At 46.6% G+C, this 24864-nt stretch overlaps 1 protein-coding gene across 1 annotated transcript in view; it reads right to left on the bottom strand.

Moving 5' to 3' along the window:
- Positions 1 to 24864, bottom strand: part of WDFY1 (WD repeat and FYVE domain containing 1) — a 45430-nt gene that overhangs the window by 5751 nt on the left and 14815 nt on the right. Inside the window, exons 4-8 of the mRNA XM_056849756.1 lie at positions 13401 to 13455; positions 11085 to 11235; positions 7826 to 7938; positions 3522 to 3648; positions 1403 to 1508 (exon numbers count right to left, since the gene is read on the bottom strand). Of these exons, the coding sequence (XP_056705734.1) occupies positions 1403 to 1508; positions 3522 to 3648; positions 7826 to 7938; positions 11085 to 11235; positions 13401 to 13455 (552 nt within the window). The remainder of the gene's footprint in view (positions 1 to 1402; positions 1509 to 3521; positions 3649 to 7825; positions 7939 to 11084; positions 11236 to 13400; positions 13456 to 24864) is intronic.

Raw genomic sequence — 24864 nt, 5'->3', positions numbered from 1 at the left:
ATTATGAACAAAGTCTTTTTGCTTTGCATCATCAACAACGGTAGAAAAACACTAACAGCTTTCATCTCAACCGGGAGACCTCAAAGGCCTGTCCCTCAACTTCAAGTGTGGCTTGTAAAACCTACCACCCTCCAGACACAATTAGACTCATTTAGCGACAAGCTGCGTGCGGGGGCGGGGGGTTGTTGAACTGGTGGCTGCTGCCTAGATTTGCGTGTGCCTCCCACACTCCTGCCCTCAGCAGTGGCATTTTTTGATACCGTCTTGTTAATTGAGGAAGCCTTCTTTGCCGCCTCTGAATTATTAGCTTGCTGCCGGGTTTGAAGCGCCCCTCTTTTCAGCGTTTGGATGATTAAGAGGAGATTCTGAATAATTGGAAAAGCTGAAGCCTTCCACAGGCAAATAATTATGCCTTCCGATTTTCAGTCATAATCTGACGTTCAACATGTCCTGTTCTTGTTTCTGAACGCTATAGATGCCATTTAAAGCAATTAACCAAACCGTTGCCTAGGTCTATCTTCAGTATATGCATTTGCTTCTATTCCTGTTCTCACTGCTGAAATTGTTGTTGAAATCCATGAAAGAACAGGAATTTTTCCTAATTTGCTGTTCTATAGGAAGGCACTTACAGATTTGCCTAATTAAAAAAAACACACTTTAGGATAGACATTTTTCATACATTAACTTTAGCAAAATAGTGTGGAAATGGGCAACATAAAACAGCATCTGTGACCTATAAGCCATTTTAGGATGCTCTACAAATTCTCATTGTTACCTCTGATTTTACTTTAACAAGCAAGTTTTCAGCCCTCAACGGCTACTGAAATAAGCCTGGACATACAATGGCACTGTGGTTAATAAATCAAGGAAAATTATCTCAAAGTGACTGCTTTGAAGTACCAAGATTTCTAAAATATTTTGTGTGTTATGGAAGAACCAGCAGAGTACTGGCTAAAGCGCTGGACTTTACCCACTGAGAGCTAGTTCAAATTGCAGCTCAGCCATTAAATTCACTGTGTATTGTTGAGCCAGTCTCAGCCCAACCTATCCCACAAGGCTGCTGAGAGGATAAAATTTGGGAAGGGAACCCTTGTACTGCACACGTGAGGTTTCTGAAGAGACTGAACAGACAGATGATTGGGATAAGAATGTTACCAAGCTGTCACTTGCTGTTTTGGTTTACTCTCCTTCATCCCTTGTGTTTTTTGACCTAGAGGTTCCCAAAGTAGCAAGACGAAGAGTTGGTTTTTATATGCCAACTTCCTCTACCACGTAAGGAAAAATCAAAATGGCTTACAATCACTTTCCCTTCCCCTCCCTGCAACAGACACCCTGTGAGGTAAGGGGGGGCTGAGAGAGTTCTGAGAGAAGCCTTTGATCTACTGACACCCCACCCCCTTACCTCCTCTCTGGTAACATCCATATTCCAAACTGTGATCCCTCCATCGGCAGAACAGGAAACCAGTTGTCGCGTGAAATGGATGTAGCAAAGGGCCTGCACCTTGTCACTGTAAGGAAAAAAGAGATGGCATTTTCCAATGCAGAGTGCTAAGGAGAAGAAGTAATGCAAGGGTTAAATTGTGGGACTCCCTGCCCCAGGAAGTGGTGATGGCTGCCAACTGGGAAGACTTTAAGAGGAGAGTGGATGTGTTCATGGAGGATCGTGCTATCAATGTCTACTAGTCAAAATGAATACTCGTCATGATGCATATCTATTCTCTACAGCAGTGGTTCTCAACCTGGGGCCATATAGCCCCCAGGATATTTCAAGGGGGCCACAGGTGAAAACTGCGTAAATGGGGGAGCCACGGCACGAGACTAGGGGGCCACAAAGGGAAGTGAGAAGAAAACAGAAACACATGAAAACCTAACACATGACTTTCTTCATTGCACTTCTATGCATCGTTTGCAACTGTGGATTTTTGTATCGCTGTAATCTTGTGCAACGGTGGTAGAGGCTTTGTTCTCCCTTGTATGTGAACACTGTTATTTATTAGCGTGTTGTATTCCCTTTTTGTGGGGTATTTTTTGTAAATTTCAATTTCCCACTAAGAACTGCATGTGTGCATTTTGTGTGGCTGTTTATGCTTCTTTGTTCCTTGGCTATTTACAAACAAAACATTTAAATAGCAACCTTTCTACCAGTAGGACAGGGGGGCCACAGGAAGGAAACAAGGTCAGAAGGGGGCCATGGTCAGAAAAAGGTTGAAAACCACTGCTCTACAGTACCAGATGAGCATGCCTATTATATTAGGTGCTTTGGAACACAAGCAGGACAATGCTGCTGCAGTTGTCTTGTCTGAGGGCTTCCTAGAGGCACCTGGTTGACCACTGCATGAACTTGGACTTGACAGGCCTTGGTCTGATCCAGCATGGCCCTTCTTATGGTTCCTGCCTTCTCAATGCAACTTGAAAGGGGCCAGCAATAGCAAACTTCAGTGAAATGATATTTCAAATGAAGTGGTTTTTCTGCTGTGAATAATGTGCTAGGCCCAGGAAGCAAGTGGCTTAATCAAGAAAACTAAGGTACAAAATTGTAACTGCACCATGCGTGTTGGGGATGAATCGATCTTTTGCTCTTTATTTCTGGTTTATGAGGGGAGGATCCCAGTGTCATGAGCTGCAACGTCATAGTTTTTGGCATGAGACTAATTGTCACCAAAAATGTGGTGATGCCAACTATATATTAAAGAGATACAAGCTTCTTCATGGCCACTCTAGGAAGTCTCATTGCTGTCCTCCTCCTGGCAATTTTCTTAGCCTTCATCTTTCATTTAAGGATAACAATTTGAGGATGACTTTGCAGAGCCACCCATCTTGTCATCTCTCAGATCTTTTTTTAAAGCAGAAACTAACATACGTAGACACACCCACAGGCATGTCATGGTTCTGAAAACCAGCTACAGATAATCTCTTCCCAAGAGCTCTGTTCACCTTTACAGGGGAGTGTATGCAATGGCACAGATTTACCAGTATTGCGTGTGTGAGGAAGGAGAAAAATTAGACCTTTAAGTTTCCACAGAAGGAAATTATGTGACCTGCAGCACTGTGGCCTGGTAAACCAGAAAGGAACAAAGAAGTGTCTGGGGGAGATTTTCACAAATTGGTTTGAACCATCCAGTTAATTTGTTGGCTTCCCTTTTCCTATTTCTCTTTTTTTCCTAAGCAGAGTTACACTTTATATCCATTGATTAAAACAGTTTTCACCAGAGTAGAGAAGCCCAGTGATGTAAGAACTTGATGAAATGGACCACGATTATCAACCGGTCTTCTCAATTCCAGAAGGCAAAATTGGATGAGATCATGGGGCATTATAGGCATTCACACATTTACCCACTTACCTCTTCTTTGATTTAATCACTAACCATAACTAAATTCCAGTCAAAAGCCTAGTGGCAGTATTTTCCTTTAGATTTGCTCTCCACCCTTTGAAAGCTAACTAGGCTCCAAGTAGGCACAGTGCCTGCTAGCTTACTTACTGTTTTATTTGTGTGCAATTTCAGCAAGAAAACACAACATACTGATGGCCTTGAAGCAGCAGCGTCCGGCCTTTCCTTCCACCAATGTCCCACATGATTATGCTGTGATCAGACGCTCCGGAGAAGAGTAATCGCTGAGCAGGATCCCACCACAGGGAAGCAATACTTCCTAGGTTCAGAAAAGAATGAGACGCATGGGCAAAGCATCTACAGGCTGCTAAGTTTAAGGTATAGGTTGCTCTTGTTAAGTTTAAGGCATAGGTTGAGCGCTCATCTCTTCCCTTCTAACAGAAACATTATTGTGTTGTTTTTTTGACAACTCCCCTTACGTGATCATGCGTCATAGCGCTCACAGAATTGTACCACTAGACAGATTTTACTTAAAGTCATTAATAGGAAACATTTCTGTAAACTAACCTCAAGCTGTTACAGGGAAATAAAGAGCTGAATTTAGATATGTTTTCCCCAGTTGTTTAGTTTATTTGATTTTTATCCCACCGTGTCCCCACAGAAGCAGGGCTCAGGGCGGGTTATACACACAAAAACAGCACTCTCCAACAATATAGGGAGGGAAGGCAGCATAGTACACCCCGCTCTCGTCAGATCTTGGAAGTGAAACCGGGGCAGTACTTGGAAGGGAGACCTCTAAGGAAGACTCTGCAGAGGAAGGCGATGGCAAACCACCTCTGCTTAATCACTTGCCTTGAAAACCCCACAGGGGGTGGCTATAAGTCAACTTGACAGCACTTTACACACATATCCAACAATATATAAAAGAAGCAGTGCCTTAAAAAGTAAGCACATGATCTGTTACAACAAAGTGGGAGAAAATCAGTAACCTTCGGGATAAGCACCCACCTGCTCTTCAGAAAATCGTCATAAACGCTCTGCTAGATCAGACTAAAAATACATCTAGTCCACCCCCCTGTATCTCACAGTGCTCAGCCAGATGTCCCAGCAAGCTCACAATCAGGAACACAAAGGCCACAGCCTTGTTGTCCCCCAGTAACTAGGACTCGGTGCAATCCTTTCGAACTTCAAAACCAGAGGTTCCATTTGGCAGCAACTGCGCCCCTTCTCTTCACACCACACCTCACAAATGACAACAGATGAATTGTTTATAATGCAATATGGAAATAGTAAATTGGCCACTCTTTGGCAAAACAAGCGTTCTTCCACATTCTCCATCAGCACACATTCATCATTTATTTCTACAGCACAGAAGCTGGTGGCAAGTGGAACAAGTTGAGAAGTTCTCCTGCACTGTAAATGGAGACAAGGGGAACTCACCTGAGCACAAGAAGGTTGGCTCACAACCTATCTAATACAAGCTTTGATGGAGGGGGGCAATTAAGGTATGTCTATGTCAGAACCAATCCTTCATCAGCCTGACTCCATTTCATTTTCTTATCCCAAGAGAGGAGCTGGGAAGAGGAATCCTTGCTAAGCAGAAATGGGTTTTCCAGAACACGACATAACTTGACAAAGTCTGGTCTCTTCAGATTATGATGCACGTTTTAAGAAACCCTATCAGAAAGGTTTCTTCATAAGCAATGGACAACATTACTATTACAAACATGCTGTGCACACTTAAAAACTATATGCATGCACCACCAGTTGTCTGAAATAGAAGGATTTCAGCATTGGGGAATAACCCTCATGCACGAATCATGACTTTTAGCTTCTGCCTTCAAATGAGGGAGACTTTCCAACTTGCTCCTGACAACAGCCTCTGAAATTTACTCTTGATGATCAACCTCTTTATCCTGACAGTTTATCTACGCCAGCTGCGTAATCCAAGTTTACTTGATTGTTTGTACAGCAGTTTCCCCCGATATTGACTTTGTTTCTACCCAATTCTCATTGTCCAGTATTTATAGCCTGCCGGAAGGTACATAGAAACTGGCATTCTTCACAGGAGCACAGCTGCATTCAGTTAATCAGTGCCAGCCCCTACGTGTGTGTATAGCTGTGCTGCTTATCATCGACTTCTGGCAGGGCCATACATCACTGTTAGCAGCCATCAAGGGGAAGTCAATTTCACACAACTATCTCTGATCAACAGAATGGTCTCAAGGCACCTGGTAACCACTGGAGCCAAGGGGAGCTACAGCCTTCATTGGTGCCTGAAGAGGAAGCCCACCTGGAACCTAAAAGTATGCTTCAGTACCCCTCACTGAATTCAAAGCAGCGTATAACAATAACAACCAAATAAGTGCATCTTTTGGGGATGCTCTCTCAACTGACACTAGGAAGCAGGGCCTGAATCACTTCCGATGGTGAGTGCTCTCTGACTTCCTCGTCTTTTAGCCACAATCCCCTTCTACCAGCTGGGAGAGTAGAGGGCTGAAACTGCAATTTTCAAACAAGTAACCTGACACACACAGTTTACTGTGATGAGTACAACCAGTTCTTAACAGCTGGGATGATTTCAGAAATCTCTCTCTTTGCCACAATCAGTTTTAAAAATTTTGAATGAAGGCAGGCTACTGTCCTGAACCTAATCATCAGTCTTCAGACTTGGGAATACAGAACAAGACATCTATATAGCAAAGTGAAATGAAACTTTCTTCTGGCATTTCACAAACTGATATGCTTGAGACCCAGCATGGTCTAGTAGTTAAGGATCTGGGAATCCAGGTTCAAGTCCCCACTCTGCCATGAAAGCTTGCTGGGTGACCTTGGGCCAGTCACACACACTCAGCGTAGCCTACCTCACAGGGTGGTTGTGAGGATAAAATGGAAGAGAGGAGAATGATGTAAGCAGCTTTGCGTCCCCAGTGGGGAGAAAGGCAGGGTATAAATTGATTAAATAAATGATGAATAAATTGCAATGTCTGGAAAACAAGTCACCGAGGCAGGCAGATTTTTGCCAGGCGCATACAATAAATAGATTTATCATTGCATGAGCTTTCATGAATTGGCACCCACATCATCAGATGTATATACCGCATGTTTATCCCACCCTTTCTCCAAGGAGCTCAGGATACCATAGATGGGTATAGATGTAAAAAAAATGGTAGAATCAGCCAGGGGCCAACTGCTCCTCTTACTCAGACTCAGGAGAAGGTGAAGGATAGTCATGTGTGCCAGAAGGGGCAGGGATGCTCACGCTATGGGAAGCAAATTGGAGAGACCCCCAAGAAACAGCACCAAGTAGTGAAGCCCTGATAAGATCACCACTGTTACATACAGCCAAGGAAACATTCAGGAAATAATAAATGAAACAGACAGGGAGAGCAATGAGTCTGGCAGCCTCCGCAACCGAACTTTTATGTCATTCACGCTCCATCCTTCTCCACAATGGGGAGAAAGCAAAGAAGCGGATATCAGTCTCCTTCATTTTATCTTCATAACAGCCCTGTGAAGTAGATTAGGCTGAGAGTGTGTGACTGGCCCAAAACCACCCAGCACGTTCCCATGGCAGAACGGGTATTTGAATCTTGGACTCCCAGATAACAATAACCATTCACCTTTTTAAAAACAAGGTAATAACTTGCCCAGGTAACAGATGTTCTAGCACAGGCTTAACACGAAAAGATACGGTACAGATTGGATAAATACAAGGCACTCTGCTATGTGGCAGGCCTAGTAAACATCACTTTTCATGGGAGTGTGCTGAGGCGCAGTTATTTGAAATGTGGCCATCTAGTGGCACATTTTTTTAATACACTGAAGTTATGTGCTCATTTTGGAGTTTGTCTATAAGTCTAACAGACTCTGATCTGCTCCCTCTCAGCCATTAACTCGGTTTGAACTTTCACCCAACGACCAGTCCATCCCAGCAAGTGTCAGCGTGTGAAAAACCTAAAGAATGGATTGTCCAAATTGGTCCTTTCTCCACACACACGCAAAGCTGCTGGTACCGGAGACAGAGCACAGGTCCACTGACCATCTACTTCAACAGGCAGTGACTGTCCAAACAGCCACACAGAGCTCTTTCCTGGTTGACCAAGATCTTCTAGCTGGAGAATGTACCTGGCAACTGTATAAAGGAAAAGCATGTGCTATAAGTAGACAGGGAAGGAAAAGGACATCACTGCTAACAGGGCTTACTGCCAGACATTTCCTGTAAGTGCAGGGAAAGACCCTCCCAAATTCTGTCCTAAGCAACAGTAGCTTGCCCTCTGAATGAGAAAAAGACTGCAGAATCGGAAGTCAGGAAAGCTGGTGGCACACGCTACAGTAGGGGGCAGGCACAGTTGAGAGACGAAGTAAGAGGATATTTTTAACAGCGCTTCATTCTGCACCACAATAACAGGAGGAAGAGCTCAACTGCATCCATGTCTTCTAAGGAGAAAGATAAACTGGCATCTTATTTAGCACCGAAAGAGTGTAAATTTTACCTTCGTGGCCCTTGAGAGTCGTAATCACTGAGCAGGTGTTCTGCTCCAGCTTCAGCAGCGTTATCTGCCCAGAATAGTCACCCACAAAGGCGTGCTGGGTTTCAAAGTCGTATCTGTGCACAACTAAATCAAGGAATGACACTCCGTGTCCCAGATCTCCACTTAACAAGCAGCAGAGCCTTTTGACCAGCTGTGTGACAGAACAGACCCTACACTCGAGAGCAACACAAACACAAGGCCCCATGCCATTGTGTGCTGGGATTCCATGGGTGCTGACTGAGAGGACATTCCTGGGACACAGAGAGGGCTAGCTAGAAACAGAAAATTCTAAGTTACGACAAAGAAAAGGCCACTAAATTGCTTCACATGGAACACTGACACGCAAATTGTTACCCAAGTAGGACAAATACAAAGTTAATTCAACAAGTCCTTTTTGCTGTGCTCAAATTTCCTTTTTAAGTACACCCCAGAAAATCTCTTGTCAGAATCTGGAAGACTCCTAAGCAGGAAATGGGACCTTGGCTACTTACTGAGAAGGTTCCTTCTACTGCGATGCTGCCTTCCCCTAGCAAGACAGGAGGAAAACTGAAGCCAGAGGACGATTTTGGCCAGGAACAGGAAGTGGGAAAATTAATTTACTTCCTGCCTACCCTAACACCGGAAAGAGGAATCACCCGTCTGTCTCCAAGATGCCCTCTGACTCAGAGTGAGAACAAAGACCTCTTGGGCTCCAATGAAGCCGTCAGTCCAGCTGGCCCTCTTGTTCCTTCTGTCATGCTTCACTGCTGCCTACTTCACAGCTCAGTAGCCTAAAGACAAAAATCACTGGAAGGCGTATGAACTGCACCCCCAGTGCAATACTTTGAACTGGACTTGTGGACCGCTTATCAGGAAGACTTGCTTCCACTACTCCAAATCAGTGTGCACTTTTAATCACAGTTTCCAAGACTAGGTATAAAAACCTCAACATTGGTGAAATATCATGGTTCACTACTCAGAACCTCCCAGGTCCTGTGTTGCCTATTCACTTAACTCTCTCTAACCAGCCCATTAGCTACTGCACTTAGGAGGTTCTTGACACCAAAATGAACATTTCTGCCTTGCTTTTGATGACTCTAGCAACCAAGGTAATGCCAAGACAAAATTCCCTCTGAAGAAGTGTGCAATCAACCACTAAAAGAAGATACCTTCTGGGAAAACATTATTAGATTCTTAGAGTGGACAACTGGCGCAACCTGGAAAACAAGAGCACCAACTTCATCCTACATGATCTGGATTGAAATCACAGTTCTCCGATGGGCTTATTCAACATCAATAAGCAGGTCTCATACTCTTCTTTTACTGACGGGAAACAAAGACAGACTAGTAAGTAATGAGAGGCATCACAGGGCCACTGCAAGAATCAATGATGTTCCTTTTTAGAGCTGTGGCAGGCTGTAAAAAAAACACCTGGATATATGAGGAACTGGTTCTACGCTACAGCTTCCAATGGCCAGCTCTCAAAAGGAATAGAGAGGTTGCTAATTCTGAGACTCCCAGCATCTACAGTACAAGGGAACCAGCGTATATCAAGGCAGCAAACCTTGGAACACCAGTGCTGGGGGAAACCCTTGGCCCCTATATTCTGCTGGCCCTCCAGGGGGGAAGAGGAAGAAGAAGAGGAGGAAGAGGAGGAGGAGGAAGAGGAGGAGGAAGAAGAAGAGTTGGTTTTTATATGCCGACTTTCTTTACTATTTAAGGGAGACTCAAACTGGTTCACAATCACCTTCCCTTTCCCTCCCCACAACAGACACCATGGTAGGTGGGGCTGAGAGAGTGTGACTAGCCCACGGTCACCCAGCTGGCTTCATGTGGAGGAGTGGGGAAACAAATCCAGTTCACCAGATTAGCCTCCTCCACTCATGTGGAGGAGTGGGGAATCGAACACGGTTCTCCAGATCAGACTCCACCGTTCCAAACCACCGCTCTTAAACTCTACAGCACACTGGCTAGCCACAATGTGAACCAGGATGCCCAAATGATAGACCGCTGGCCGTCTTATGATTCTTAGTACTCCATATTCCAGCTAGAGCCGAGTACTGTTTTACAATGGCGAAGCAAGAAGAGCTGTCCATTTTAATTGAGAATCCCAAAGTCGGGGTATATGTGTGATCAGTGGCGAACCGGCCAGGGTGTGAGTTTGCCCGATGGCAAGTGGGCCCTGTGGGCCCCTGATGAAGTGGGCCCCCTTAAACATTAGACAATATGTTAAAAATGTTAATGACCTTTTAGTAGCTTGAAAATATAACAGAGAATTTCAATATTATTAATGTATGCAACTAAAATTTATGTTGTATTACTATTTTAATAATTTTTAAATAAAATCATTTTTCAAGGATACTTTATATTTAAGAATATAATAGATAACTCTGAAAAAATAATTCTGATTTGGGTTATGTGAGGCCGATGCATACATTATATAGGCCCGGATCTTTACTACTGCGACTGCGCAATGAAGCTTAGCTGGGAATTTTAATTGTACCTTTTTTCCACTTATGTATTTTTTGAAAATGTTACTTATTTCTTATACAAATTAAATGATAGCCTTATAGTTGTGGGTGGGCCCCCTTTTGTCTCCTGGCAACCAATATTTTTAAACCCAGTCCACCACTGTATGTGTGTGGGACATAAAATGAATGACAGTAATTTCCTAACAAATACAATAAAACAGATAGGAAATAAAGAACTCCTCATCAGCAACAGAGAGCCTCTGAGAAACTCTCTCATTCAGTGGTCAGGTGGATACCCCCAACCTGTCCTTGGCCCTCTGCTGTAGGCCACCATTCCAATATTACATGAGGACAGCACAACCTACAGTCTACCATTTTCACTTGAAAGGAAAACCCTGAATGTAAGATGACCCCCCCAATTGTTATATACCCCTCAATTTTTTTCACTGGACATAACTGTATCCTACACGCAAATGTAAGCTGACCACCTTCTTTTTTCTGATGGCATACCTGGAAAAACCTAGCCTTGTGCTTGAGTAAATACTGTATATGGCTCAAGTGGCAAACTGGTGGGTGGTCCAAGAATCTTAGAGCAAGGCTGCATTTGGCAATGCTACCTGCCAGTTAAGCTGTAGCAGACATCAAAAGCCAAATGACCTTGTAATAGTAGCAAGGGCAAAGACTGATAGAGACACGAAGCCCAGCATGTGATCTAAATGCAAACGTGAAAATCCCGACATTGATTATGATATAACCACTTTGAAGGATACTGTAGGCAAGAGGCCCAGGAGGTGAAATAATGTCTTCCCAGCATGTTTCCACTCCTGGTGCACATCCAGCTGACACATTTATCATGGCCGGTACTGATAACCCACTCAGCTTCCACACAGAAGATAACCGAAGACACTCGATTCTGATGAGCTGCAGAAACACAGACAGAACGCAGCCACTTACAGCTAGAAATATTTACATAGACACTTTGATCGGAATAGAGTCTCTCCACCCTTTATGCCTCCTCCAGAAATTTCAGCTCTGCTGCCTTCTTGTACGTTGCACAATTGGAGTGGGGAGGAACACAAGGTCTGTCCACATTCCCAGAAGGCTTCTATGGCTCCCCATGACTTTTTGAAAAGCAGCGCTCCAAGTCAGAACACCACTCATGTGTCCAGGCTAGCACGGTTCGTACTATTAAGGTCAGTGAAAAACAGCCCATGGTGCCTGAAGTATATTTGATTGCATGGATGAGACACAGGTACAAAATAGCAAAGGTAACTTTAGCTCTAAAGTACTAGGGGAAAGAGTCCAATGATCACTGGTATTCCTAGAAAATGAGAGCTACATGATGCATGCAGCTCATTTTTTTCTTAATGAACCATCTTAAAAATCATTTAACAAAAAAACGGGAATACTCGCCCAGGTGAGGGGGGGGAGGGGGGAGAGAAAAGATCTCTTAACACCCTCCCCAGGCTGTTTTAATCTAAAATACACTTCCCGGCTATTGAAGCTCACAAGGAGAAAAGATGCAGGTAGTCATTTGATCTCCCAAGTAAGGTACTAGTTACTGGTAGAAGGTGATGATTTTCAGTGGATGGACAGTTGGAGCAGGGGGGGAGGGAGGCTCAGTAAGTCCATCTTCTCCCTTGCTGGTCTCCCAGTTAGAACTCTGCCCTCGGGGGCTGCACCGGGAGGAAAATGCCATTTTTAAAAAACAAATTACAGAGCTACATATAATGTGCAGCTTTGCCCTCAGTTACAGCTCTCAGAAAGACACAAGACTGCCTGCACGGCTTTATTTCTTTTTTTCCTGTGAAGGTATATTTTCTATTTTGCATTTGCCGTTGAACGCCAAACAAAAGTCTGTTCCTATAGAGACTCCTTGTGGTTTACCATTTCCTTCACACAGGAATCTGAAGGTCCGTCTCCATTCAAGACAAAACCAGCAGCTCAGCGTAAACAACCATCACATTCTCGACAGGGTTCAAATAACCACAACTAGGCAAAAAGGGCCAAGAGAAGAGGGAGGGTTGTGCTCTTTCCTATGAGAGTTGGTTTTAGGAGAGAAGAATTCCTTTGGAATGGGAAAACAAGTTATCCTCTTTGGAATAAAGGGCCTTCTGTTGCCACTTCTGAACACAAGGTCTCCTTTAAAAGAGGAACATTCTTTTCTGGTGCAAAATGACAAGAAGTCATGAGATAGATTTGCTCCTACTGGCTTGGCCTTGTGAGAGAAAAGGGCTGCTTATAAATGGAGCACCATATCCCTGCCCCTCTGAGCATATGACCAAGACCATAGCTTACTCCATACCCACGCCACTGTTTTGTGCAGATGTTCTCTCCTCCCACATGCCTCATGACCACTGAGAAAGTTGTCCTGAAGAGAAGCAGAAGCTCACGGAAGGCATGAATTTTTCAGTGCCGCTGGCTGGAGGGAGCTTCACTGCCCTGCCCAAAGGAAGGGTTTTCCCCAGGCCTGTGGGAATTTTCCATGACAGATCTTTGAACCACAATACAGCAGCAGAGAAAAGTAATTATATCAGTGGTAGATTAAACCTCTCCCTCTAATTTCTGCAACTGTTTGCCATAACTCATGAGAAATCCAAAAAAATGGATAAGGCCCCACGCTGATTAAAAGCCTTCACCAAGGGTGGTTTCTCCACCCTGGTCCATTCTCATTTTACCAATGACGCACAGGCTAAGAGCATGTTTGTACACGTGCGCATTAAAAAAAAGGAAGTACAGGACAAGAAAGCTGTCCTAGGTAATATGGCCACTCTATGTGTATTCATGTATACATAAGCATACACACTGAAATTCTCTAATGAGAACCCATGGCTTACCTTTTGGCCCCATGACAATGCCAAACACCAGTATTACCATCATTGTGATAAAAGGTTCTTCCGTTTAAAAAAAAAAAATATTTCAAGTAATTACATCATGTTAACATATTCAGGCAAGCTACTACTTAAGATATGCAAACAGGAATGATCTATGAAAACATCTGACACGGGTTGCAATTCAGCCTCCTAATTTTTCTAATTAATAAACATTTTATGTGCAAAGTAATCCCTGCGTCGTTGTTTTATTACCTGGGTAGGTCCTGACAAAGTTCATCTTATTAAAGTCTTCTGAGATATGAAACTCCTGAAAAAAAAAGGAAGGAACACTTAAGAGACGAGCAGCAGAGAATGAAAGTGGCACCAGACGGTAAAGAGAGGTTTCCTCGTGCCCTCTATGGCGGAACCATTTCCAAAAGGTTGCCTGCTTGCACCTTACATTTCACAGGGGAAAATGCTGAAAACCTGCTATAGGTGTGGTTAGTGGGAATGGGGCAGCCTCCTATGAGGGAAGAAGGAAATTTTTACAAGCATTAGTTGGAGGGAGAGTGGGTGAAGGGGCTTATTTGGCACATAGATTTTGTACTTTACCTTTGCCTGACAGCCTCTTATAATGGAAAATTACCACAACAACACTTACATTTTACTGTTATTTCAACAAGCCAGAACAATGGATTTAAACTGTGAAAATAAGCATAAGCTAGAAAAGGGAACTTCAGTCTCTTTCAACTGTTTTGATGAACTAAATTAGCTTTGTCACCTTCTGGGCTTCACTGGGGATTTCTGAAGAATGGCTTCAGAAACAGCCCAAGACAGGAGACCCGAACCTTCTTGAGCCTATGGGCACTGTTAGCCGAATTGCTCCTTTATATGGGGAAATTAGCTGAGCAATCGGCAACTATGTATTTTTAGAGCAGTATCGCACTCAACTATACCAGAATCCGTTTAATGAGACGTTTGAATAGAGACAGAGGCTAGGAGTTCCAAATTAAACAGTGTTTATGTATTCAGGCATTCAAATGGTGCATCACAAGCATACAAGAAGCTAGTAAATTAAAGGCAGTAGTACAGGGAAATTTGCCAATTTGGCAGGATATCGTAGACCCAATATATTTACCTTATCTAGATGAGGTGTTGTCCAACTCACGCAGACTATAAACAGATTGAAAAGAAAGACCGAGATGGGGGTAGGGGTTCCCGTGGGCTTGACCAGCAAGGCGGGAGGGAGCGTGGTAAGGCTCGCGAAACCAAACCAACAGAGTAACGGCAAAGGTGCCAGGAAAGACCTAAGGTGCTATGAATGGGCCAGGGGTATCCTAATTATACTGTTTTCTGGGGGTGGGCAGAGGGGTTTGACCCCTCCCAGGTTCCCAGGTGGCAAAAAGGTGGACAAAAGGATTAAGCTGTGTCTACCGGGGCAGGGTAGTGAGAATTTGGAAATCTATTATAATTCCAATGGCTTTCACAACCCGAGATGGTCAAGAATCTTTCTGCTGATGGGATTTACATTCCGGAACAATAGGTGCGATCTGTGCAAATGTCCTGGGGTCTCTGCAGCTGGACAGGAGGGATGACTCATCTGGATATCAGGATTACTGCTAACGACTCATTGAGCAACGGAGGAAGTTGGGAGGGGGAGCAGCTCGCATTGGGTACGTGGCTGTCAGCTCTCTGCGAAATGGCTGCTTCTAAAACAGAGATGTACAGGAACATGGCTCCTCTCAGGTTCACAAGAGACAGCCCCTTTGCATCTGGTTCCTAGTAGCTGGTTGCCCGGGCTGGCAAGAGCAGCTGTGTCAGTTTCAAATGAGTCGCGCCGCGACTGCCCAGTAGCGTTTGAGGCAGGCGTGCGGCTAGAAAGCAGTCTGTGCGCTTGCATACCGGGTTGCCAGGTCCAGTCCTGGAGATTTAGGCAGGCCCGTATGCTATCAATTCCCCTCCTTGCCGCCTGAAGACAACGTCTGAAATGGCGGCACACTTAACACGTGTTGATTGAAGTCTTGATTGGAGACACCGGGGTCGGGTTGCATTGGCCAATGGAGGTTTGGGAACCATTTGTCCTATACTAAAACCTTAGATTAAAAACGGGGCCGCCTAGTGAAGTTGGACAACCTCTCAAGAAGTGTGCATTGTTAAATTTGCAAGCATATTTCAGGGCGGGTGCATTGCATGTATCAAAGCATCCGGTTCATCTTACAGTACAAAATAAAACATTGTTTTCTAAACTCAAGCTTACATTGCTAAACTAACAAACTGAAAACATATACATTGAGTCATAACAGTATACATAGGATACAAAGAAAAAACCTTAGGCAAAACTGCCGGATGTAAAAAGGAAAAACTTTGTACCCTTTTTAAAGTTACAGATAGACAAAGATAGAAAGACATACCGCTGGTTTACAAGCATTCGTTTTAGGATCTGGAAAATCTCGTTCCCCTCCTAGTAGAAGGGTGAAGGCACAACATAAACGCAATGGTTTCCAGTTCGCTCCTCCCCATGGTAAAGAGAGGGGGGCTTAAAAAAAAAATCTTCTTTGCCTCTTCCGTTGGCAATCGGCTGGGCTCGGCTATCTTCGTGCTTCTTCGGTAGCACTCTTCGGGGCCTCGCCTGTCTCGGGGGTTGGTATGGGATGGCCTGGCTAAGGGGGCGTGGGGTGATTTACATACAGCCTTGCAAGGCATTCTGGCCAGATCTAGGGCCATGCTAGAGGCACAATAAGATTACTATACCATTTTACTCTGGCACCTCTGCCTGTCATTAAGGGGTCTAGTTGTCTGGGATCCTTTCTGCGCACTGGTTTTGTGCCCACTATATCCTTTTAGGGTTGATCTATTGTAGTGGATGCCCTCGCCTTCCATAGCCATCCATCAATCATGAAGACTCGCGCTTGCGCGGTCTTCACTATGGTACCTCTCGGGGGTGGCGCCTATCCGGCGGGTCACCAAAGGTGACCTTGCTGGCTTACACTCGCGCCATTCTGGTTTCGGACCGGATGATCCCGCCGTGCGGGTTAATCCGGGCGAAACCGTCGAGGCTCTGACTAACGAAGCGATTCCATTTGGTCAGGCTGGAATCGCTTCCTCGGGAAGGGCCTCAATACTCTTGGTAAAAGATAGATCAAACAAAATATATACACAACACACGCAGTAAAACATTATGCATAACTAGAGCCTTAGGGTTGGAGGGGCGGTCGTATGCAAATGGCGGGTATGCTGGCATGTTGGGTAGGGGCACCTGTGGGGGCTTAGGTCTGTCTTTGACCTTCCTAGTATGGGCTTTTTGCAATTTTGAGTCGGTCGCCATGCTAGGTGCGTCTACAGCTGTCGTGGACCCGGAGGACTTTCTAGCCCCTGCTCTTTACCGAGCCGGCCTAGTGCTGGCCGTGGGCTGGTGGTCCAAAACCGGCCCGACAACAACTGGCATTGGCTTCCAAGGCATAGGCCAGATCAGACAGCTCCATTCCCGCGAGTACCACAGTGAAACTGCCATCAAATTCCTGCCTGTTCCCAGCCAATTCCTCCAAAGGGGCAAGCCGAAAAGGGGTAGCCCCGCCTATGAAGGTCAAAGAACAGACTTAACAGATGGGGGAAAGAGCCCGGATGCGGTCCTATCGGCAAAGGCCGGCCTTTCTCGGATTTCTCCGTAAGGGAAAGGTGTCAATCATTCCTAGTCTCGCGGCCTTTCGAGCTGCGGACCTTCGCTTTCACGTTGGAGGCGATTTTGGGGGAGGAGAGGCATTTTGCATAAGGCGCAGGGTATTATGGTACACAATACATTTACACATTTCCTAATAAAACCTTTGCAATAACATTTCTATATCCAGGTGTCTGTAAGGCCTTTCCTGGTTTCCTATTCTTATACATATGAGAAAAATACTAGATGGGAGGTTTAGTTGGACACAGTCTGCAGAAGGTAACCGGGGCTAGGGGACCAAGTTAGACCGAGGCTCAATCCATTAGCTCTAAGCTAATTTTCCCTGGTGGCATGTCCCCACACCCACCAGTAAATGCGGTCCTTTACCACTAGGCCCAGGTGGGCCTTCTGGATTGCACGCGGATCATTCTGGTTTTGGATAGTCAGCCCACTGAGCGGGCTAACTATGTAACCAGGACCTTGAGGTCTCTTCCTAACAGGGCGATTCTACAGGAGCCGGAATCGCCTTCTCGGGGGGAGACCTCTCCCATACTGGTAAAAGATAGAATTCTAACTAAACAAAGCAGCATATACAACAACATTTCCATACTTGACTTGGTATGCTCCAAGGGGAGGGGGCGAGGGGACTTCATGCTAAAACTGCGCAGACTCGGTCTGCACCAAAGGGTCCGGCTTATGCAAATTTTTGAGTCTAAGGGCTTGATGGGTAACTGACTGCTCCTGGTGTTTAGACAGGTATTCAGCCTAGGTGCTGTCCGTTAAAGAGACAGCGGCAGATTTTTGACACAGAGAAGGGTGCTGGCTTTCCAGGGGAATGTTTGTTTTTCGGTGGGAGGGGGCCCCTGTGATTTCAAGGCGGGTGTCTTTAGGAGACCATGCGGTGGCAGTGGAGGCCTTCCTGCATTGGTGGGTGGGCCGTCCAAAACCAGGATGGCCCGAGTGTTTGCACCCCCCCCACTGCCGCAAGGCCTTCTTCTCCGGCAATCAATATGTCCGCTTTGCACGGGCGTCCTTCATTAGCTTGAAATCGGTCGTTGCACCGAGGCTCCCGCCTTTACGGTGGGTGTGAGGACGCGCCACCAGCGGACTCAATTCCGGAGAGAAGGGGAAAAAAAAACCTTTTAATTTTTGTGCCCGGGGTTTGGCCAATAACAACCCCACTTTGGATGTTAAAGAATAAACATTGAATTCATGGAAGGGGGAGTGTTCCCTCCTTCCCAACTAGAGGGGGCTTTGGAATGCTGGGGGGCCCCTTTTTTTTGGGGGGTGGGGGCTGTCTGACCTTAAGAACTATTCATAAAAATACACATAATGCATACAACAATATGAAATTCATTTAGGTGTGCGCGCGCAGCCTGCATTGATCGTGGCATGCCGCTGGGGGTGGAGAGGCCTCTGCACTTGGCACTAGGCATTATGGTCATTCATATTTATGCCTTTCCACAATAAAATTTCTACAACTAGTTCATCCCTTTTTCCATTTGAGTGGCTTATCTGTGTTACACACTTTTACTTGCCACAATAATAATAATAAAATTGCTAGACGAGCCAGAGAGAGAGAGAGAGAGAGAGAGGGGGAGTGGAGAAATGGAGGGTTCCATCTCCTCCCCTCCTCCCTTTCTTTTAGAGCGGCTTATATGCTAGTTGGGTGGTGCGATTGACAATCTCCAGCTTGCTGAGCTGCCTTTTTACCCAGCACCCAAGAAAAATAATCAGCACAGTTAAGCAGGCTTGTGCTGCCAGGATCACAACTATGGGGTGGAGAATCAAATTCAAAAATCCGGTGGCGGAGGGGCTCCATCCCAAAAGGGTTTCCCACCATGAGTGCTCTCCTGCTTTCTTTATTTTGGCAGAGATATCTGCAATCTCCTTGTTAGTATGGGAGACGACTAGAGAGCTGGTGTCTCCGGACTGCTTTATTTTCTGGAGGGTTGAATGGAGTTTGGGATGTTTAAACAGCTGACTTATGGCTTCTAAGCCCATCCCTAAAAAGAGGGGTTGAATGTAGGTGAAGAGTTCTGGGGACAAAATCATTTCTTCTCGGGTCCATACAGGGATGGTGTACTGGAAATCACACCCCTGTACAGATGTGAGGTTGCAAAAGCATCTGTTCATAAACGGGAGCATTGGTTGTAATAAAAAGGAGTTCAGGATGAGAAAAGGGCAGGGGGATCTTACACAGGCACATCCTTTCCCCAGATATACCAGCGCAGATCCATTCTCCTGCTTCAGGTCATATTTACAGATGCTGACCTGATCTATTTGGGGGGTTAAACAGGGGTGGTGAGGTTCTAACGCATAGTCCTCACAAATGAAACCGAGGCGGTCTCTGTGAACACAACCCTTGGTATTCAGAAAAATTATGCCTTGAGAGGAGAGTCGTGCCCAGTGGGAGGGGTTGTTAGCGTAGAGCACGTCTGACTCTCCTGCTTGCAAGCCTAGGGGAACGATAGGAAAAATGGGAAAAGATTCTCGGCTGCTAGCCGTTAATAAATACAGTAAAAGTTCCTGAGATTGGGGGTGGAAGGTGGAATTCATTAAGGTCCACCATGATTCTAACTGCAGCTCGGTGGCTGTTAGTTTTGGGGCTATGAGGTGTCTGATTTCCAGGGGGAGGTGCCCCGCTGAAGCTTCTTTAATTATTCCCATGGCCACGGCTGTGTTTAAACTATGGGCTTGGGTACAAGCTATGGCAATGGACAGATTGGCTTGTAGAGACTGGGTCCCTTTTAAAAGGAGAGCAAAGTCTCTTTCAATTTGGCTTTCCCAATTCACTAAGATTTCACTGATGGAGTGCTGTACTTCAGACATGGACTGCATGGAGTTGGAGATGGGCTTGCCTAGGTCTGAGATCGTGGCTGTAGCATAAGCAAACTTATTAGCCAGGACCTCTATATTTGCCGCATCTATAAGGGCTGCTCCTCCCGCTGCGGGGGCAATCCAATCGGCTGCTGCTCTTTTCCTTCTGTTGGGGGAGGGAGAGGCGTCCGTCCACAACCTGAGCCAAGCTTTCCATCCTTCCTGGCCCGGTTTTAGATAGGGGGCGCATTGGGGTAATCTATTCGTGGTGTTGAGACCCGAGAGCTGGACTCGGATCTCCTTTAGAGACATTTGGGGCTGGATCAGAACGGTTTCCTTTATATCTGTTTTGATCACATGGGAGCCAGCGACTTTAGTAAAATTGTCCATGAGTTTTTGTGGGTCCGAAATTAGGGGGTCAAATGTTAAATTAAAGGAATCCCCTGCTTCCACTTCTAAGTGATATTGACCCACTGAATGAGTCAAACGTATTTCTATCACTCCCAGGTGGTGAAACCTGATAGAGTGGGCTTGACTGGGGCATTTGGGGTCCGTGGACCTTATGAGCCAGTCTGGAGGTCCTTGCTTTGCCAAGTCCTCGTTGCTAACTGTCCAAGGGGTATTTGTCCAGTTTCCCACTTGGTTTGTGATGACCTCCCCGGTAGGGGTGGTTAATTTAGTGGACACTTCCATTTTGGTCCTGGTGCCTATTAGGATAATAATTTTTAGGGGTTCCCCTGCCTTCCAACTTGCGGCCGACAACATGCAAACTGCGCAAGCTGGAGCCCAATCCTCGGTAACAGGAGGAGGAGTGGGGGTACGGACAGAGGTGGTCGCTGGCTTTGGGGTAGTTTTCTTTTTACACTGGGTTTTGAGCTTAGGTTGTGGTAGAGTTACTTGGGACCAGTCTTTGAGATTGGGGTCTCCCTCTTGTTTCCAAATGCAAGTAGCTTCAACCAGTGGAATTTGTCTGTCTTCATGGGAATAGCACATGAGGACCTGAGCGCTGGTCTTAACTTCTATACACATGAGAATCAAGTTTGGGGTTTCATCCCATTGTTCTTCGCAACTTCTAAATCTGTTACTTGGGGAAAAGTAGGGATATTCTGTGCGTGTATAACTACTCTTAAGAATGTCACAGACCATGGGCTCATGTTCTGCTCTTGTGCCCTTACATGTCCAGTGCGGTTTTCCCGATATGCTGCGAATTGCATTGTGCCATTGGCCATTGCTAAGTTGCAGGGTAACGAGGAAGCACAAGGTCCTGATCCATATTTTCCATTCCATTTTGGGGACCCTGCAAGTACAGAGAGGGATCGGATTCAGGATATGCGGGGGGGTTTTCAACAGAAAAATTTGTGAGGAGGTTGTCTTTCTCTTTCCCCTCCTTGCTTATTCTGGGGCTTTTAACCCAGAAGAAGCAAACTAATAGAAACTATATACAGTCTGTTTCAGATCTCCATGAAGGTGCCTTCCAGAGAGACTGTTGGAAGGTGTGATATACTCATGACTGAGATCTGCTTAGTTCTGACTTCTGAGATTGGGGGCAGCGAGGGGGGTCTCGCGGCTGGTTGAATTTGTGTCTGGACTTCTGGCGGCTTGCCTTTCCACTCCTTTAGCTGGGAGCAGTGGAAGAATTTATACCAGGTGTCTCCCTTGTGTTTGGGGATGGCTACCTGATAGACGGCAGGGCTCACTCTCTTAGTGATAGGTACAGGTCCCTGCCATTTTGCGGACAAGGGATGTCCGTCTTTGGAGAATTTTCTGTAGAGGACCAACTGTCCTTCTTCCCACTGCTGGGGGTTTCTGACCCAGCCTAACTTTTTGTCTATCCTTTGCAGGTTGACTCCTAGGTTCCGTGCCACTTGAAGGTGCACTTCTGAGATGGTTTTGACCAGGCTGCGGACCCATTCCTCATTAATGACTACAGTCTCCATGTCATTGGGTAGCTGTGAGTTAATCCAGAGGGACTCAGGGAGGCGCATTTTCCTGCCTGTCATAACCATATGGGGAGTATAGCCGTGGGTGGCAACGGTGCCTCTGAGGGCCATTAGAATGATAGGGAGTTTTTCGTCCCAGTCTCTCCCTGAGGACTTCACCATTTTGCGAAGTGCCTCTTTGAGGGTTCGGTTTGTCCTTTCAATGGTTCCCGCTGACTGGGGGTGGCCAGCGATGTGGAATCTCTGTTTTATGCCTAGCGCCTTGCACAGTTCCTGGGTGACTTGCCCAGTGAAGTGTGTCCCGAGATCGCTGTCCACTTTGCATATTCCAAAGCGGGTGAATATGTTATTAAATAAGAGGCGGGCTGTGGTGGCTGCATCGTTTCTTTTGCATGGAAAAGCCTCGACCCATTTGCTGAATGGGTCTATGACAGTCAGGCAGTGCTTATTTCCTCTGGCTGTGGTTGGGAGGGGACCTATAAAGTCGATTTGGATTTGTGCCCAGGGTCCTTTAACTCTTTGGTGCCGGAGGGGGGCTTTGGGGCCGGAGGAGTCCGCATTTACCATTGCGCAGGAGAGACAGTTGTCTACCCACTGAGCTACTTCCTGGCGCATGTGCGGCCACCACCCAACTTCCTGGACCCGGGAGAGCGTGTGCTCTTTGCCCCTGTGCCCTTGTTCATGGACAAATTGAATGAGATCCCCTCTAACATCCGTGGGCACGACCCAATGGAATTCGCCATCTGAGCCTACTGCCCAGACTATAGAGTCTTTGCATTGGATGGTAAATTTGCCCGTGGCATCTTTGCCTGCTTGGGCTAGCTGTTGGATGGTTGGATCTGATTCCTGCAGGGTAGCCAAGTCTAACACTTCTGAGGTTTTCATTTGGGCAGCAACCCTTCGTGTGGTTACTGGCCTGATCTCATTGATATAATGGGGTGGGGAGGGTTTGTCATAAGCAGCTGCGGCTTTTGCTTCTTGGTCAGCTAGGTTGTTCCAGTACGCTGTTGCAGAGTCATCCTTCTGATGCCCTTTGACATGCGTGATCTGGGTTATGGCTATGCGTCTCTGGATTAGGGCTGCAGCGTCCATCCAGCGTTGCTGGTATGTGACAGCTTTTCCTTCTTGTGTTTTCCAATCATTTTTCTGCCACACCGGGAGCCAGATAGTGGCTGCTCTGACTGTCCAGTCAGAGTCGGAGTAAATGGCGATTGGGGTGCGGGGGTCTTCCCAGTCTAAGACTGCTAACAGCGCGTCTATTTCAGCCGCTTGGCTGGAGTGGGGGCGTGTGATTCCCTTAAGCACATGCTGATCCCTTACTCTAACGGCTGCAAAACCGGTGCGAGGGGAGCCATCAATGTAGAAGGAGGACCCGTCGCAGAACCAGCATTCGAAGCCAAGCGCTTCTGCTTCTGCTAGGGGGACTCCTTCCTTTGCTGGCCAGGGATCATGCACTATCGTTGGGAGAGGGCACTCATGCTGTTCCCCTGTAACTAAGAGGCCATACGGGGACTGTGGTTCACTAGGGGCTCGCTGGAATTCCACTCCTTTGTTAACTAGAGTCAGAGTCCATTGAGCGATTCGGGCATTGGACACTTGTCCATCTTGAATTTTCCCTGAGAGGATATATTTGAGTGGCGTGTGGGAGGTGTGAACTATCACCCGGGAGCCTCCGACTATGAACTCCCAGTGTGTCAGGCTCCAAACTAGAGCAAGACACATTTTCTCACACGGGCTAAAGCGTATCTCTACAGGGCTCAGGTTCCTGGAGGCATAGGCGATAACTCGTGGGGCGCCTGCCTGCTCTTGAGTCAGAGTAGCTCCTATGCTGCGTTCTGACGTAGCCAACTGAATGTGAAAGGGTTTGGCGGGGTCGGGGTGTGCTAGCGCGGGGGCTTGCATGAGATTGGCTTTCAGAGTAGCGAACGCCTCTTGCTGCTCTGCCTCCCATTTCCACGGGGTGTTCTTTTTGAGTAGGGCATAGAGGGGTCTAGCCTTATCGGAGAACGACTCAATGAAGTCGCGTGAGAAGTTAAAGGTGCCTAGCAAGGCTCTGAGGGAGGGAACGTCTGTGGGAGCGGGGAGCTTTGCAATCACTTCAACCCGCTGCGCATCAGGCGCCCTTCCCTCAGGTCCTAGTGCTAGTCCCAGGTATTTGACGTTGTCTTGCACCAACTGAGCCTTCTCACGGCTTGCCTTGAAGCCGGTTTCTCCGATAAGTCCTAGGACTTCTCGGGTGATGTCAGCAGTCTTTTCAGCTGACTCAGAGTGTACGAGGATGTCGTCCACGTAACTCAGCACGTGTGGACGCGAGTCAGGCTGGAGTCTTTCCCACATCTGAACCACATGTGCATGGCAGATGCTTGGGGAGGAGTGAAAACCTTGGGGCGTTCTCTTGAATGCATACTGTTGTCCTCTGAAGGTAAAGGCAAACTTGTACCAACAGGATGGATGGAGCTCAATGCTATGAAAGGCATTGGCTAAATCAATGACTGAGTAGAACTTGGATCCAGCTGCTATGGCGGCAAGGATCTCGTTGTACTTGGCCACTACTGGAGCGACTGGGGGAGTGACTGCGTTTAGGGCTCTAAAGTCGACCGTCATCCGCCAGGTGACTCCATCTGCTTTTAATACAGGCCACAGCGGGGCATTGCAGATGGACTGCATCGGCAGAATAACGTCCCACTTCAGCAGACCCTGTATGGTCTTCCCTATGCCTTCTTCCGCGTCCGCGGGGTACTTGTACTGGCGCTGGGGAGGGGGATCTTTCCCTTCGATGAGCACGCATGCTCCTTGGACTAGACCACACTCAGCCTTGTCTTGGATCCAGACGTGCTGGAATTCTTGTGCCCAGATATCATTTATGATCGGGGCCAGGGGTAGGGGGGCTTTTAGGGCCGCACATCTATGGACAGCATTCACTAACGTGGGTCCTCTGGGGATTCGCCACAGGAAGCCGTTAGCGAGGTCTATTGTGATTTGTTTTTCTCTTAGGAAAGGCATCCCTAGGATGCCATCGTCTTCTCCTTGGTTTTCACAGGCCTGCAGGGAGGACTGAATAGCTCCAATCCTTACTGGGATGTTGTCCCAAAGTTTTGCCCGGTGGCTTCCGCCTCCAAAGCCGGAAAGGCGCATGGTGGTGGAAGTGGGCTGACCTAGTTTAATGAACGCGGGGTGCAGCACGTTAAGAGCAGCCCCTGTGTCTACTAAGAGGGTGGCGGACTGTATATTCCCGGGAGTCCCTATTTCCGCCTTTACCATGGGCCTCCCCCAGGGGTCGGGTTTAAGCTCTGCCACGATCCCTATCGGGAGGTCAGGGGAC

Source organism: Euleptes europaea, chromosome 5, assembly GCF_029931775.1.
Source record: "Euleptes europaea isolate rEulEur1 chromosome 5, rEulEur1.hap1, whole genome shotgun sequence".
Classification (NCBI taxonomy): Eukaryota; Metazoa; Chordata; class Lepidosauria; order Squamata; family Sphaerodactylidae; genus Euleptes; species Euleptes europaea.
The sequence above is the reverse complement of the archived record's forward strand: the minus strand, read 5'-3'. Positions and strand labels throughout refer to the sequence as shown.